Source organism: Abrus precatorius, unplaced genomic scaffold, assembly GCF_003935025.1.
Source record: "Abrus precatorius isolate BTA unplaced genomic scaffold, Abrus_2018 Scaffold2, whole genome shotgun sequence".
Taxonomy (NCBI): Eukaryota; Viridiplantae; Streptophyta; class Magnoliopsida; order Fabales; family Fabaceae; genus Abrus; species Abrus precatorius.
Window position 1 is genome coordinate 17,157,903 of NW_020874362.1, and position 18,632 is coordinate 17,176,534.

The 18,632-nt window shown below is 29.9% G+C and overlaps 2 protein-coding genes across 3 annotated transcripts; both read left to right on the forward strand.

Moving 5' to 3' along the window:
* The first annotated feature begins 2,595 nt into the window (after positions 1-2,595).
* LOC113857947 (probable ADP-ribosylation factor GTPase-activating protein AGD8) lies at positions 2,596-9,443 on the forward strand. Of its 2 annotated transcripts, none has more exons than XR_003503320.1 (7): positions 2,596-2,981; positions 3,165-3,283; positions 4,551-4,983; positions 5,112-5,369; positions 6,260-7,642; positions 8,681-8,779; positions 8,928-9,443. XR_003503320.1 is itself a non-coding variant. In XM_027490290.1 (7 exons), the coding sequence occupies exons 1-7, from the start codon at positions 2,913-2,915 to the stop codon at positions 9,033-9,035; spliced, it is 1,212 nt and encodes a 403-aa protein (XP_027346091.1). In that variant the 5' UTR covers positions 2,610-2,912; the 3' UTR covers positions 9,036-9,443. The 2 variants fall into 2 exon arrangements, 1 of the variants encoding a protein (XP_027346091.1); XM_027490290.1 differs by having other exon boundaries at positions 2,610-2,981; positions 6,260-6,385.
* Positions 9,444-12,166: 2,723 nt separating this feature from the next.
* Positions 12,167-15,215, forward strand: LOC113859537 (ubiquitin carboxyl-terminal hydrolase 21-like). The gene is made up of 7 exons (XM_027492283.1): positions 12,167-12,757; positions 12,841-12,952; positions 13,028-13,138; positions 13,215-13,357; positions 13,459-13,782; positions 13,883-14,005; positions 14,421-15,215. The coding sequence occupies exons 1-7, from the start codon at positions 12,167-12,169 to the stop codon at positions 15,213-15,215; spliced, it is 2,199 nt and encodes a 732-aa protein (XP_027348084.1).
* Positions 15,216-18,632: the final 3,417 nt, after the last annotated feature.

An 18,632-nucleotide genomic window follows, 5' to 3' on the forward strand; every position in this document is an offset into this window, starting at 1 on the left:
TTGAAGCTTGGTGTTCGTCCCCAATCTCTCTCTTAGACTCTCTCAACACCAGAAAACAAATGAGAAGTGAAAATGAACAAAATATTCCAAGATATCTGAGCTAATTCATATTTATAGAATTTTCGCCTTTCTGGCATGATCACTATTCTTCATAAAAGTAGTCATGTAGAGGCCTTTCTGATGTTCTTCATAACTGGAATGATCACTTTTCTTCACAAAAGTAGCCATGCTGAGGTCGAGATATGCGCGTGTTCACTTTTGTTGGCAAAAGGAGACACACGCAACTTTGCAATGATGGAAAGTTCTCTGGAACAATCACTTTTGTGAATAAAAGTGATAACGCGCAGCTTGCTTTCCTAGAGGCTTCTCTAGAACGATCACTTTTGCCAGGAAAAGTGATCACGCGCACTTTGCTATGATTGAAGCTTCTCTGGAACGCTTACTTTCATAAGCAAAAGTGATCATGCGCAGATTTCCCTCCACTTTCAAGCTCTGGAATGATCACTTTCACTAGCGATAGTGATCACGCTCACTTGTTCCTTGATTCTATTTTTGCTACTTTCCTTCTATCTTTCCTTTGATTTTCCAACCTCATGAACTTAGCTTAGAATTTCTTACAAAAATATGATTGAATCATTATTTTCTACACAGAAAATTCATAAGTTCTCAAACAACTATGTGTTTAGAGAAAACTTTAATCATTTTATTATTTTTACGAGTTTTTCTGCTTTTTCCAATATGTTTTCTTTATCAAAGGTATTAAAACTAGGGTAACATACTAGTAAAATATGAATTTATCATTAGCCATGCCATTAATTGATGTTGAATAATGTAAATGATTGGAAATATATGTGAATGGCATGTTGGGTGTGATTGCGATGATGTTTGGAATGTTGAAAAACTATGAATGGTAAAGCGATATACTGGGGGTATGGACGATGGGCGCAGTAGAAATAATCGGGGAAGAGAGGGTGGTGGGGATACCAACAGTGAACATAGGTGCACCATAAGCCACACACTCTCCTCTTAACTCGGCCTCTGACTAACATCTTTGCTTAAGAAGCTCATGATTGCACACGTTGTATTCGTGGAGCGGGAGCTTCCGGCGACCATCTATGGTGTAAAACTGAGTAAGTCTCTAAGGTTGAGGGTGTCAAGAATCTATGATTACAGTGCCAACAGTGAGTGTGACTAATGTGTAGTGAGCGCATATGGGTGTTTTATGTGAACTGTTTGATAGTGCAGTGAGCGCACCTGTGTGTAAATGAGTTTGAAATGATAAGATTATTATCTTGTACTTGTGGATGCATGATTTAAATTATGTTAGAAAATATGTGGAATGGGCAATGTGAGACCTTATACTTGTCATGTGTGTGTAATAGTATAGAGTATTCACCCTTACATTTATTTCTCAGGTGACCAAGACGATTAGCACTGAGCTTAGTGAAGAGGTGGATGAAACTGCTATAGGGCTTAGAAAGTTATTTTTTGAAAACTCTAATGTAATTAAATTAGTCCTGTAGCAATGATTTGATATAAATTGTAACCCATCCTTATTTTGAATTACTTCATTGAACAATGTATTGAGAACCATTTGAATGAAAATTTTTATTATTCCTAATTTTATGAAATTTATTTATTTAAAAATTTAAATTAAGGTGTTACATCATTAACATGCATTTGTCTCCTCTTGTTACCAGTTCCTCTAATATTTTAGGACGGGATTGAAAGTTCTTTAAATTCTAGCATTATGATAAGGTGAGTCATAAGGGTATGAGATTTAAATATTAGAGATGCATCCCCTACCACTTCCATCATAAAATCCTTTCTATTTCTTGTCATTCTTGGAATTACAGTGTTTGCTAATTGTGTCTCTAAAAATTTAAAATGATTTTCTTGGCTAAGTTCTATATTCATGGCTTGATCTTCATCAAGTGCTACACCCTTCTGAGTTGAGTTAGAGAGTAAGGATTAGACGTTTCTATGGAGGCATATAAATACCTTTATGTTGCAGGTGACCCCGTCACATTCCTAAAATATGGATTTAGAAATTTTACTTGTTAAAGGTTACTTATTCTTCTTTAATCCCTTCTTTCCTATGACCAATGCTATGGAAATAATTCCTTTATCTTTTTTTATTATTACTAGATTTGAGAATTTTAATCTTGGAGTCCTAATTAAGATTAAATTTAAAAGTATTTAAAGTTATAATTATTTTATATTGTAAAAATATTTTTTATTAAATTTTATATTCCTATTTCTTTTGTGAATTTTTTTAATTTTGTTAAAAAAATTCCTATAAATGTTAGTTTCTTAAAAGTAGTTTTTCAAAATATATCCATTAAATATAAGAATTTAACCTTTCAACTTTTGAAAATGTTTCTTTAGAAAATATACCTTGGGCGCCTTGATAAAGGAGCATTTAATATAATTTATTAAATGTTTTAATTACATAAAAAGTAAATATTAAATAGTTCTGAGAGACGACGACGTTTAAATCATTTCAGAAATGTATATTTGTACTCTCTTGGTCAGGGACAGCAACCATTCACCGACTCCGGAAAACCCAGAGGCCAACAACGCCATCCCTCATTTCTCTGCAGGGCAGTTTCGTCATTTCAATTTTCGTTTCGTTTTCCTGATAAAAAGCTCCTTTTTAAGACGAGGGATAACCGAGGTAGATAAATATAAAAACACAAACGCACAGAGAACAATATTTGCGGTTCTGCCTGCAAATTTTTCTTACCCCCAATCTATATTGCTCAGGTGGTGTTCCTGTTCCCCCCAGCACCCCTGAGATTCATTTGTTTAAAGCTAAAAAAGAAAAAAAAAAGTTCTAAATCTAAATTCCATTTCCATTTCCGTTTCCGTTTTACCTTCGTTTCGTTTTCGTTTTCGGTTTTGATCTTCTAATGGCGTCTGAGGGCTTCACCGACAAGAACACTGTGTTCAGGAAACTCAAGGCCAAGTCTGAAAATAAGGTTCTTCCTTTATGAAATTGAATTTGAATTTCAGTATATCTCTGATTTCATGATTATTTAATTTACAGCCTCGAATTTTCATTTGTGTTTTCTGGTTTATGAGATCTGGTTTCAGATCTGGGATACCCGTGCTCGTGCGTTTGAATTTTTTAATTTGTATGGTTTTATTATTATTATTTTTAGATGTGTTTCGAATGCAATGCGAAGAACCCTACCTGGGCGTCTGTCACGTATGGGATCTTCATCTGCATCGATTGCTCCGCCGTTCATCGCAGTCTCGGGGTGCACATCAGCTTCGTGAGGCAAGTTTTTTTTTTTTTCTGATTTTGTTTAAATTATGAAAATATTGAGGCTTTATATTGCAACTGTCTGTGCAATTTGATTGTGTAGCTGATTCTGTATTAGGAGTGTTGTGTGGTGTAGCGGTGTGGTCCGATTGTGCATGTTGATGAATTTAGAATAGTGCGTTATGTTGCTGAGCTGTGTCATCTTTAGAGATTTTCCCAACTCAATCGGTTAGAGCTTGAATAGTCGATGGAATTGGTATTGATGTGGTTTGAAAAGGGTGAAATAACTGAGATTGAAACACCATAGAATAAATAAATGCCGGTCGGTATTGATGTGTTGTGTCTCTTTTCGAGAGGGGGAAGACATGGGTTTTAAGCTTATTGTTGTGTTGGGATGCCGTATTTTTAATGGAAATTGGGATAACACTGTATGATACGGAAATTATACGTGATTTGACAATATTGATTTTTTTTTTTTTTTTGTTGCGGATTTCTATTATACCTTCTCATTGTGTAACTCTTTTTTGAACATAGTAACGATCCTTGCAGACACTATTCTCACATACTTGAAAATGGACTTATCTGGGTCATTCTGAAAAAAGTTGTGGTAGAGCCAACTCAGCCAAGGGTTATCCGTTGGTTTGTAGGAGAGTCTGGGATTGTGAGGGGTTTGTGAGGATGCAGCCAGGGTATCATTATTGTTTCTGATTGCCTTCTATTATTTTCATTACTTTAGATTATTCAGTCAAGAGAAGAGTTTGGGCTCAATGGGATTGAAAGTGTAACTGCTTATAAGCAGTAAGTTATTATTTTACTCTGCTCCTAGAGTTGCCATGTGGAATCTAAGGGGAGCAACTAAACAGATAATCTTACATAAATGAAGCAATCTTGAAATTACCAAAGATCAAGTTTGCATTTGTACTGAGTGAAAGAGAGTTTTTAGGAGAAACATGTTACCCCTGCAAATGGATATTTTAGTTGGGTTTTTCAGGGATAAATGTCGGCATAAATTTGGGCAGGAGGCATCTGTCTTATAAAATATTTTGGAGAGGAGGCAGGCATGATTTCTTAATCTAAAGACTCTGTAGTTCGACAAGCCCTGAGGACGTTTACTCATTTTTTTAATCTTATTGTGCTTTACATGTCTAATTTGAAATGCTTAGCAGTTTTATCACTAAATTAAAATTTTGCTTCACATTTTTCTGCAAAGGAAGTTGTTGACTAGAAGGAAGAAAGAAGAAAAGATTCATAGCTAAGTAACTAAATGCTCTCTTATCTGTAGGTCTACGAATTTAGACTCATGGAGTCCTGAGCAACTAAAAATGATGAGTTTTGGAGGAAACAATCGTGCACAGGTTTTCTTTAAGCAACATGGTTGGACTGAGGGTGGTAAAATAGAGGCAAAGTATACATCAAGAGCTGCTGAATTGTATAGGCAAATTCTTTCAAAGGAAGTAGCTAAAAGTATGGCCGAGGATGGTGGAAGCTTGCCTTCATCACCTGTTGCTTCACAGTCTTCCCATGGGGCTAATGGACTGCCTGAAGTGAGGACACATGAAGTACCAAAAGAAAACAGTCTGGAAAAGCCAGAAAATCCTGAGAGCACTTCACCTAGAGCTTTGCATACAATAGTCTCAAGCACTGTCAAGAAACCTATTGGTGCTAAAAAAACTGGGAAGAGTGGTGGGCTTGGTGCTCGTAAGCTCACTAAAAAGGTATGCATATAGTTATCTAGGTTTGGAAATTGTATTCTAAAAGTACCTGATGGTTTGTTTATCTTTATCTCATTCTCTATGTTAACTTGATGATATGAATGGTTGGCGTATTATCCTTTGAGATGCAGCCAAGTGAGTCACTCTATGAGCAGAAGCCTGAAGAACCACCTGCTCCAGTTTCATCCTCAACGAGCAATTTGTCTGCTGGGCCATCTCTGACATCTCGGTTTGAGTATGTAGAAAATGTCCAATCATCTGAGTTGAATTCTGGAGGTTCACATGTAATTAGTCATGTGACTCCACCAAAGTCATCAAGCTTCTTTGCGGACTTCGGAATGGATGGTGGCTTTTCAAAGAAATCTGGGCCAAGCTCCTCAAAAGTGCAAGTAAGCCACATGACTGCAACTTTTGCCCCTGCATAGTGTAATTTCTTAAGTTATATATATATATATATATATATATATATATATATATATATATATATATATATATATCGAACTTCAAAGTTTCTTATAACATATGGATCCATTAGCAAAATATGATGGTTGCAACTGTGGGAGAAATTGCCAGCATACAAGCATACACGTAGAATTATATATTATAGATACATTTCATTTTAATCACATGAATATACAAGTATTTAAAGTATGTTCTAAAAGATTTGCTGACTTCCTAAATCTAATTTACAAAATGATATCAGTGTAATTTCAAAAACTGGGAGATTGGTATTTGAGGAGGGGACTGAGAACAACTTGATTGCAAATGTCTGTTGTGTACTATAACTTGATACTATTTCATCTTAATTATCTTGCATGGGTTAGCTTGGGGACTTTCAATATTCTTTAAAACTGAAATAGTATAACAATGAAATCCTTAGGATTAAGCTTGAACTTGATAACCCCAGAAACAATGAACTGATGTTATTTGACCAAGTCATGCTATATAGACATGGATTTGAAGAAAGATAAGCTGGATAGCACAATTTAGACATGGCTATTTTAAGAGTAATTTTTAAATAAGCATTGTTACAGTCATAGGCCAAAAGATATTGATTATCATGGTTGAATTGGTGTTGTTGCTACGTAATCTTAATGGCTATTAATTGTTGTATTTTGAAAATTTTATCTACATGGTGGGTATTCCAGTGCCCTGTCAACATTCATTTGTTTTCTCATCTGACTTTTATAGACATGGCCTGTAAAACATATGGTAGTGTTTTTTACTATAAATTTGTTTAACCTGCACCTTATTTTGTTTTACTTATGTGGTATATAAGATTCAGGAATCTGATGAAGCAAGAAAGAAGTTCTCGAATGCTAAATCTATTTCTTCATCCCAATTTTTTGGAGATCAGAGCAAGGCTGCAGATGCGGATGCTCAAGTTACTTTGTCAAAGTTTTCGGTATGTGTATCTTCTTGCTGGAACATATAGTGTGAGAATGCTTTTATGTAGATTTTTTATATTCATCCCTTGTAATGTGGCTCTACTATGCAGCTTAGATACCTAATATAACATGGGTACAACTTGATGCAGATATGGGATATGATAAATTCTTGCAAATTGAATATTTGTGAAGAGGTTTAAGCATCATAATATATTTGTTTATCAGTAATACATGACTGTATTAGTGGATGGTAATCACAATTTACAAAGAAACACTCGTGATAAAAAAAAATAGTTGCATATCTATTTTGTCCATATTAGAAGATATTCCCGCATATGAACATGTCACAAGAATTGCATATTTTTCGAACCCGTGTTAGAATGTCACAAAAAGCATCATTAGTCCTATTCAAAATTGGTCTTGGCTCTGTATAATTGTCTATTATTTGCTATAATTTTAAGGATATAGAGGAAAAGCAGTGTGTAGTTTTACTCCTGTTTAAAGTATCTGATCCTTATTCCAAGAGTATTGGTCAATAATATTCTAAAAAGATAGAAGGGAAATGGTGGATATTCCTTGGATATGTATCTTAAGAGTATCATACACACATCAGTGTCTGAAAAATCTGATATTTGTCCATTTTTGGAGTATCTGGGCTTCATTGAGAATAAATTAGATGGTTTCTATCATATCACATATTCTTTTGGTTGGCAGAACTTGTATTAAAGCATAAACATCCAAAGAGTTGTAATAATAGCATGTAGCAACCCATTCTGTAGCACAAGGCCTTATTTTCTGCTGCTTTTTTGGTATGCTTTTATAAATTGTTAGGCTAATTTTCTTTGTTATTGGTAGAATAGTAATGCATCAATTACTACTCTTGAAATTTACCCAATCTCATGTTTGAACTTGCTTTTCCGCTTGAGAATGAATTTTCTTAGTCTTTTCAACATAGGTCAGTGTTGGTTGATTGGAATGAGTGAGGTAAAGGAAATTCAAATTTTCAAAAAGATTTAGAGAGTAAAAGGAAAGGTGAATCTATGTAAAATTTTTGCATTTTTGGTTGTTCTAGGCAACCAGATAAAAAAAGAGACATGACATACTATCTTTCTCTTGTTGACTGTTTAACTGGAACACGCCAAGCTTGTTGTATGTGGTGGAATGGCTGAAAGCACAGGATGTTAACTGTTTTGCACTTTGGGTGGTTCATTTTGTGATTTAACTGTAACTAGTCTGAGTGGAGGATAATGTCAATCATGTGGTAGCAAGAAAAGGTACTAATTCTCGTTTTATTATTGCAAGGATGAACTGCTTTTGTGCTTTATGGGAGAGTATTTTTTACATTTCTTTGAGTGGAACTCTTGTACTTTTAATGTTTCTGTGGCACATACTTATATCTAGCATAGTATTAGGTTTGGCATCTGTTTGGTATAAAGCACATGACCTTTTTTAATGTGATTTCACTAATAGATATGTTTAGGGATTGGGAAACTTTATTCTGTTGATTATATATTTTCTTTGTTTTCTGTTTTGTTGTTTTGTTTAGAAGGATTCCTTATCTTCCTCTGTCTTTGGCCCAGTTTGGATAAATTCCTCAATAAGTTCTATTAGGAGTAAAAAATTAAGTAGTAAAATGAATTAAACTCTTCCCGTAAGTTAAAAATAACTTGCGTTTCTCTGTCTTAAAAGCTCTCTCATTTAACTTCTTTGAAACTTAAAAGAGTATAAGTTGCTTTTAACTTATGAGATTTTATTAACTTTTTATACTGATCTTCTTCTTCTAAAAGTAATTCTCTAAAAGCTTACCTAAACTAGGCCAAATTTGTAATTTTTTGCTTCTGCTTAAATTCTTTGTTCATCGGAAAAAGGCATGCTGTTGCATATTCTAGAATGAATTGTTGCCACGCCAAGCTTGAGTAAATTCTTAATTACTCCTTCCATCTTTGAAAAATAGTTTGTTATATTGTTGGACAAGAACTAAGAAATGCATTTGGTCATCTTGTTTTTCTTAAAAGTATTGTGAAATTTCCTATTTTAGAATTTGTTTATGCAATAAATGAATAGCGGGAAGATAGAAAATAAGTTTTGAGATAATAATTATATTAAGGGTAAAATTAAAAAAAAATAACCTTAAAATTGTAAAATGACTATTATTTTGAGAAAACTAAGTTAGTTAAAAGTGATTATTTTTCAAAGACAAAGGGAGTATAAGATACTGTATCTTCTGTAGCCAGTAATTGAAAATTGAAAAATAGGAGAAGGTGGTGTGTTTGATGTTGATACATGACAGTGTTTATCCTCGTTATTTCCAGGGTTCAAATGCCATCTCCAGTGCTGATCTTTTTGGTGACTCAAGAGATAACTCCATTGATCTAACTGCTAGTGACCTCATCAATCGTTTATCTTTCCAGGTATTCCTTATGCTATGCCGGATTTGGTAATTTCATTGTCATGTTCCTTGCCATTTGATGATGAAGTGAGGAACAAATTATTGATGTAAGTTCCTGTAATGATGTTGGATGGGATGCTGCATCGCGCCCTCCCCTCCCTATTTTGCAGGCACAACAGGATCTCTCTTCACTTAAGAACATTGCAGGAGAGACTGGGAAGAAGCTCAGCTCGTTGGCCTCAACATTGATGACAGATCTTCAGGACCGAATCCTCTAAAACTGTGGTCTGTATTTAAGAGAATCTGTGGAGTTCGTCACAAATACCAGCCAATTATGTTTCAAATGTAATAGGAGAGTTTTCAATATACAATTCTTTGAGAAAAAAAATAAGATACTATCATTTTCAGGCTTGTCATATAGACTGGTGTCTTTATTTTGGATCACAGGTACTGTTTAGATGTTTGCTAATATGTTCTAAATGTCTTTTTGGAAGTTGATGCCAGTTTGTCGCGAGTTACTGTCTTACTGTCATCTTCTATCATCCTTTAGTGAAAAGGCTTTCTTCGTTGCATTTATAAACCAGTATCAAATCTTTAGTTTATAGTGGTTCAATGCATCGTTTTGATGGAACACGAATTTAAATGTAATAATAATTCTGAGAAAAATTTATGTAAATTTATGACTTACTAGATGCAGCGAGTCACTTGTACTGTATAATTACTATTGCATAGTTGCCGGATGTCTCGAACGAAAGTATGCTATGATACCAAGTAAATTCTGAAGTATCTTAAAACTTTTTTATAGGTACCAAATTTAAAAAATTTAGATCAATAAAAAAATTTATGTTAAGTTAAAAAAATTATTATATATAATTTATTTAAGATTATATTATTTATATTATTTGTTATACAGTTTTATTATATATATGCATATATTATATATATATTTTTAATTAATTTTTAGTATTATTTTTTATTTTTTTAAAATAAAATATAATTTATATTTAAGTAATTTTTATTTATTATAAATAAAAAATAATTATAATATAATATATTAATATACTAATTAAATGATTGAATATTAATAAAAATAGAATTAAAAATATAAAAATATATTAATATAATAATATTATTTTTTTTAAATTTTATTTTAGTTTTTATTTTATAATACAATAAATATAAAAATTTATTATTAAATAAATTTAATATAAATTATATTTTATTTGAAATTAAAAATTTATAAAAAATATAAAAATAAAATAAAAATTAAATATACACTATATATTAATAATAATATAAATAATATAGCTTTGAATAAATTATATATAATAATTTTTTTTATTAGTCTAAATGTTTTAAGTATAATATTCATAAAAAAAAATTTAGGTTACCACAGCACGTATTATCATACAAAGCTCTGTTATATGTATATATTTGACCTTTTTGACCCCTCCCTTTTTACTTGAATTACTCCAACTAATTAGAAATGATCTATTTAGATAATCATCCGCAAGGGGAGTAACTGCTCAAGCTTGTTATCGAACCTGGCGTGATGTTTGAGTTTCTAGACTGAGAAGAAATGGAGAAGTACGAAGTGAAATAGAATAGAACAATGGAATATTGTTCGCCTTTTTGAAGGGCCAGAAAGCAATGTGTGTCATTTCCTCCCTTAAACTCCAATTCGAAGGGTAGAAACAGAGTCATATCATTTCCACGTAAACTTCATACTATTTGGGATATATCTAAACTTAACCTAGGGCTTCTGAATTGACTAATTTCCTGTTTGTATCTCTTTCTCTCTCCCTCTCTCAATACACTTGACCAAAAGGGGTAATATAATGTTTAAAAATATTGTCTTTTATTTTATTTTTTTAAGATTTTGATTTTAGTTTCTCAAACATTTTTCTTTGTTTTGATCTTTATTTTTAAAAAAATTTAACATTATTGGTTGATAATGATAACGTGACTAATTAAGATGATTTTACATGTCACTTTTTTATTCCAAATACCAATTGTTTTTGTTGTGTTACGTTAGTAATACCATCAAAAGTTGTGAATTTAGAAAAAATCAAGGACAAAGAAAAAGAGATTGAAAGATTGAAATTGAAATTTCCCAAAAAATATAAAGTAAATATTTTTAAGCCTACTTCTATGACTTGATATTATTATATTGAATAATTATTTTACTTGATAATAATTTTTATAATACTATTATCATTCTAATTTATATGTTTCGAGAGGTAATAAATTATGCAAATTAAATAATTTAATTATTGTTAGAATTATTTGATAAATTTTTAAATTTACCTTTTATTAGGAAGCTTTTCTGACCCTTGAGTTATTTAACTATGCTTTGTTATCCTACTTAAAATTTTTACATAGACAAAGGAGTATTAATAATCAATATAATTTTGAACTTCTAAACGAATATATAAATAAAATGAAGTAGTATTATATTTCCTCGGTCAAGTCAAATTGTGATTGAACTCACGTAAAAAAATATGAAGCCAAGTTCGTACCATTGTGTGTGTATTTTCGGTGTGATAGCTGATTTTTTTTTTAATATCAAGTAAATTTAACTCATCTGACTTAATATTTATTCCTTTAAAATCATTCTACGCCAATTTCATTTACTAATGTATTCTTCAAGAATTTGGACATAAAAATTAGATTTACATACAAGTAAGTTGATTTGAATTTGTAAGAAAAGTTGAAAAACCTTTAGCATTAATCTTAAGTCTCAAGTTCGGAACAGTTGACACTAATGAGTAATGACTGAATATCATACAATATAGATAAAAAGAAATATTCTTCGTTACCTTTCTATGCGTACTGAAGATGATTGATTAATATATTCATGTGACATTGATCATTTTCTTACTCAGTATAAATTTTTTTTAGAGTTGTTTGATTCCAAAAAGCATTGCTTGTTTTTGTTTTATTTTTACTTGTAAAAAAAATATTATTTTATTTTCATTAATTTTCCTATTTAAAAATTTTGTACATACAAAAACAATATTTCTTTTATTATATTCACTATTTTAAAAAATTCTATAATTTACGAAAGATCAATCAAACAATCGTTTTTTTGAAAGAATTGAAACTAAATAAAGTTATATTTCCTTGAATTTAAAAAAATAATAAAGCCTTTTTATATATCATTCTTAAATTACATGTACTCCTACTTACAGATAATGTTTAAAGAAAAATGTTATCTTCATATGAATTGATTTTATAATTAATTTCCCCACCGTTTATCGTTAGTTTGAACAGTGTACATCTCCCGCTTAGAGTTGGCAGTCTCTCTCAACAGAGAAAGAAAGGCACTAACTAGTAACTACCTTCTTAACATGCACGAATATTAGAGAAGTGAGTGAACAGTGATTTGCTGAGCTGAAGAAAGGCGTATATGGGAAAACCAGCAGGAAACAACCGCAAGAGAATGACCCCTGAATCAACCACTTCTTCTCCTCCAACGACGCCCCCATCATCGCCGGTATTCACCTCACCCGGTTCACCCTCATCGCCACCGGTATTCACCTCACCCGGTTCTCCCTCACCGCCACCGGTATTCACCTCACCCAGTTCTCCCCCACGGCTATTCGCCTCATCCGGTTCTCCCCCACCACCACCGCTATTCACCTCACCTGGTTTTCCCATACCCCCACCACCACCACTTGTCCCCGACGAAGACATATTCGGAGCACTCTCTCCATTTTCCGCCGAACCTTCTCAAGCACAACCAGAACCCTTGGCCGTTATTATCCCTCGCAATCCAGTTATTCAAGACTGGGTCTCTTATTCTTCTTTGGAATGGTTCGAGAAATACCGACCTCCATTACCCTCTCCCGATTCCAAAAAAGATGGTTTCCTCAGGTACACCACTATTCGCCGACGCTACCCTTCTCCGGAACCCCCCTCTTATGATACTTACAGGGAACCCTTCTTTCCCTCCATCGCTGAAACAACAGATGCCACGTCATCACCTTCCTCCAAATTGGTGGTGCGTTATTTCCCTTCTTGTATTGGTTATTAATTAACTAACCCCTTTCTTGGCACGTGCTCATTTCCCGTGTTTCACAGGGAGCCGGCATTCGTAATCTTGGAAATACGTGCTTCCTCGCTTCTATTCTTCAGTGCTTTACACACACTGTCCCACTGGTCCACGCGCTTCGTTCTTCCACCCATGAATCTTGTAAGTAAGCCTTTTTTAATTATTTTCTTTTCCTATTTTTTTGTTTAAATTTATTTTCGGAATTGGGAATTTCAGGTGGTTCGGGCGCTTTCTGCGTGGCATGTGCTCTACGCGAGCTCGTTGATGCTTCCTTGGCGTCCTCCGGTGGATCGGTTTCTCCAAGAAAGTTTGTTCGCAATTTGAACAGTATCTTTTTCCGTTACTACATTGTTGACGGTGTCATTCTTGATTTCGTTATTGTGATTCCATGACCCGCTGACAGATATTTCAGATTCTTTTAAAGGCTCAGAGCAGCAGGACGCACACGAGTTTATGCAGGGTGTGTTAGATAAACTACGAAGATGTTTCGCTGACAGAGAAGATAACATTGTTGAAAATATATTTGGAGGTCGTCTTATTAGCAATGTATGACGCAGAATTTGGCGCATTTTTAGCTTTATTGTAAAATAATAAATATTGTTGAATACTAGCTTTTACTTATCAATGGTTTAAAATGTCTGTTTTAGCTTCGCTGCTGTAACTGTGGCCACTCTTCTGATACTTATGAGCCAGTGCTTGACTTGAGTTTAGAGATAGAAAATGTTACTACCCTTCTGCTTGCTCTGGAATCTTTCACTAAGGTTGAAAAGATTAATGAGAATTTTAAATGCGATGTCTGTGGGGAAAAGTTGTCAACGGAGAAGCGGCTTTTGTTGGATCAAACACCTTTAGTTGCAGCATTGCATTTGAAGAGATTTAACAAAGATGTTCAGAAGATAACTAATCATGTTATTTTCACTTTGGAGTTGGACTTGCAGCCTTATACCTCCGGTATTAGCAATGATGATAATGTAAGCTGTGAATTGCATACATAATTTTTACTTATTTTCCAATTTCCCCCTGTGAATTCCAATACTGAATGCTTTGTTTTGACTATTTTTTATGTCACAGGTGCCTTTGAAATATGATTTATATGCAGTTGTTGTGCATGTTGGACCTTCTTATAACTCCGGACATTACTTTTGCTTTGTTCGATCTGCCCCTGACATGTGGCATAAGATGAATGACTCAAAGGTAGCTTCGTTACAAAATTTTCCGTACCTGAGCTTATTTAGTTTTGCATATGATTTGTTCAATGATTAAAAGGTGAAGCTCTGTTCGAATGCTACATAGGTGATGCTTTACATATTATTGAATACTTAATTAACACCTTTTACTTTATTTCTTACTTCGAGCTGTGTCGTATTGCTTATTGCATTTTATTACTTTATTCTTTTATTGTTTTCTCTCTGGGTGTAGACATTTTTATGGGTGTCTATAAAATATTTTTCATTTAAGAATTACCAACACATTGATTAAATTCATACCATTGTTATTTTTCAGAATTTTCTTTTGCAAATAAATTGTGCTTATACAAAGTCTGTGTTGAATGGTTTTTATTCTTGTTTGTTTGAAAGTGAATAATTGTGTGGTAAATTTTCTTCTTCAGGTTAAGTGTGTCCCAAGTGATGTAGTGCTGAGTCAAGAGGCATATATATTGTTTTATGCACGAAAGGGTACACCATGGTTTTCGAGTATTATGGAGGAAGAGAAGGCAAAGGCTATGCCAGTTGCAGAGTCTAAACTCGATTTTAAAGATAAACAAGACGATGATGATCGTATAGAAGAAGAGAAGGCAAAGGCGATTCCAGTTGCAGACTCTAAACCTGATTATAAATATAAACAAGACGATGATGATGGTATGGAAGAAGAAAAGGCAAAGGCGATGCCAGTTGCAGACTCTAAACTCGATTTTAAAGATAAACAAGGTGATGGTGATAGTATGGAAGAAGATAAGGCAAAGGCAATGCCAGTTACAGACTCTAAACTCGATTTTAAAGATAAACAAGATGATGGTGATCGTATCGAAGAAGAAAAAGCAAAGGCAATGCTAGTTGCAGAAGCTAAACTCGATTCTGCAGATAAACAAGATGATGGTGATAGTACGGAAGAAGAAAAAGCAAAGGCGATTCCAGTTAAAGACTCTAAACTCGATTCTGCAGATAAACAAGATGATGATGATGGTATGGAGGAAGAAAAAGCAAAGGCGATGTCTGTTAAAGACTCAAAACTCGATTCTGCAGATAAACAAGATGATGATGGTGTGGAAGAAGAAAAAGCAAAGGCGATGCCAGTTAAAGACTCTAAACTCCATTATGCAGATAAACAAGATGATGATGATCGTATGGAAGAAGAAAAGAAAATCTGCAGTGAGCTTGGAGAATCTAGTTACTCCCAGGAATGATGTTGAGGAACCGTAGTGTAATGGTCAATATAATAAGAAGGGTGCTCTTGATTAACCATTGTCATCCCAAAAAGTTGTTCATATTGTAGAGAACGGAGTCTCCTTTGTTTAACAATTGATTTTTCTTTTTTATTTGTGAGGGTGGTATTAACAATTGTTGCATGATAAAAACAATGGAACAGTTCTAATGCTCCATGTAGTGAACTATACTCTTACCAAATAAGGGCTGTTTAGATTTTGTTTAAAATAGAAATGTCAGTTTTTCTTCATTTACTAAATATTTATTTAAAACATCTAGTTTAGAGACCGTAACATGGACGAGTTGATTTTCTTTAAAATAATAAAAAACGTATAAGATATATTTCCAGTGTTAAACTATATATATAATAATGTATTACTTAATTATTAAACTTTTTTTACTGTCAACAAATTCAAACAGTATATTAAGAATAATAAATAAATAAAATAAAATAAAAAAGTAATTATTATCAACTGAAATATTAAAAATAATATATATATAAATATTTTTACGTGTGCCATGCACGGAATAAATTATAATAATAAATTTTAAAATATAATTTATAAAAAATATAAAATAAATTTAACTTTTACTTGTGCATTGCATAAAATAATATTATGAATGAATTAAAATTTAAAAAGTAAAATATAGATATTATCAAAAAATAATAAGAATATATTAATTTTATGTTTTAGATATTAACATACTTTTATATATGAATATTTGTATAATTTTTTTTTTCATCTGTTCCGTATATAAATACACTTTTAATAAATATTAAAAATTCTTTTTCATATAAATTCTACAATAATTAAATTATATTGTCCTAATTCAACAATATAAAAACAATAAATAATTTTTTTATTATAAATATGAAAAAATTAACAATTTTAGTGGTTTATTTTGTTAAAAATATATTTTTATATTAATTTTTGAAACAAAAATTTATGTATGACATAAATTATATTTCTGATCGTATAGATATTTATATCCTTATACATGCATATTTTTGTTTGAATAATGTTAATATTTATATTAAAATTTTCAACTTTTTATTATACATAAAAGAAATTTTTAAAAACAAAGAATTATAAATTAAAAAATATATAATAATATTACTCAAAATAAAAAAATTTTAAGAAATAAAATATGACAGCCTAATAAATGCATGTGATAGATTTTTTCACGAACTTAAATATATCTAATTGATAGTATTAAATAATTTATTCAAATTCTTTTTATATGTTAATCTCAATGTTATCGATAACAATTTTATAGATAATTCATTCTAATTTTCAATTGTTATATTTAAAACTAAATTTTACTAAACAAAATTCCAAATATACAAATGTTATATTAATTTCTATTTAGAGTTATTGTATAATATATTTATGTGTTAAATTAAATTTATTTTAATTTATAATTTAGAATAAGTTATAATTTAAAATTAATTTTAATAAAATTATTAATCTAATTCAATGATATAATAAACAGTGAATAATTTTTTTTTGAAAATATGAAAAAAATAAATAATTTTTGTAGTTTACTTTATCAATAAATATATATTATGCTAACCTTATAAAATAATTATTTATATATAATATAAATATTTATTTCCTGTAAATATTTATTTCAGATATTTATAACCTTATATGTTTAATTTTTATTTTTTGAGAAATATAAATATTTATATTATATTTTTTAATCTTTTATTTTGCACATAATAGATAATATTTCTAAAAATGAAAAAACTTACTCGTTCAACAAATAAAATATTAATTTTTTTTCACAATTTTCAAGTTATTAAACTAGTAATATTAAAGAATTGATTTAAATTATTTTAATATTATAAATTTAAGTTATTAATAAAATTTTTTTACATGATTTGGTTCAATTTTTAATTTTTATATTTAAAATTAAATTAAATTAAATAAAATTGCAAACATACTTAAATTTATATTAATTTTTCATTCTATTATTATATAAACAATAGACATTATCTTAAATTATATTTATATTTTTTATGTATTTTATGTATAAATACACTTTTAATACATTTGCAAATGAATTTGTTTTCATGTCAACATAAAACAATTTAATTTTATTAGCTTAATTCAACAACATAAAAGATAATAAATAACACCTTGATTAAAATTAAAAAATTAACAATTTCTGTCATTAATTTTATTAAAATATATATATATATATATATATATATATATATATATATATATATATATACACGCACGGGCATTTATTTGTTTAAATAATGTAAATATTTACATAAAATAAATTATTATAAATAAAGATTTATAAATTAAAATATATAATAATATTATTCAAAATAGAAAAATTTATTTATTGAAAAAGTAAAATAATAGAATTTAATAAATGAGTATTGTAGTTTTCTCATAAAATTAAGTTTTTTTAATTGATAGAATTAAAACATAAATAAATTATTTTAATATACTAATTTGTTATTAATTATATTTTTTACATGATTTAGTTAGAGTTTTTATTATTGTATTTAAATTTAAATTAAGTTAAATAAAATCTCACACATAACAAGTATAATTTATAATTAAATTTAATATATTTATAAATTTTTATAGTTATTAATGATTAGGTTATCATTTAATAATTAATTTTTTTTAAATAAAAATATTATATATTGATAAAAAATTCAATTTACACTACTGTTAACTATCGTATATAAACTGTAAAAGAATATAACAATAAATTTATATATTATTAATAAATGATAAGAATATTATCATAATAGTTTATTATAAAATATTTAAAATGTGATTACTACTAAAATAAAAAAAAAATATGCTTTTAGATATTAATATGATTTTTTTTGAAAAATATTTGTGTAAAGCAAATGTATAATAACATAGAAGAGATTTTTTGAAAACAAAAAATTATAAATTAAAATATATAATAACATTACTCAATATATACAAAAATTATGCATTTAAAAATCTCAATAAATGCAAAATAATTTTTCAAAAATTCAAAATTATTTAATTAGTAGTATTGAAAAATTTATGTAAATATTTTTAATATACTAACTAGAGTTATAAGTTTTTTTTTATGTGATTTAGTCAATTTTCATTTCTTATATTACAAACTAAATTAAATTAAACAAAATCATAAGTAGAAAACCTTATAATTTATAATTATACTTAACATGTTTAATATTTTTTCATGTTTATTAAATATTTAGCTTTTCATTTAATAAATATTGACTCTTAAAATAACCAATTATACACTAATAAAAAGACTAAATTTACACTTTTATTAATTATCGTGATAAACTATTAAAAGAGTATTATGTCAAGATATCATTATTATATATTATCAATAATTAATAAAAATACGGTAACAATAGATAA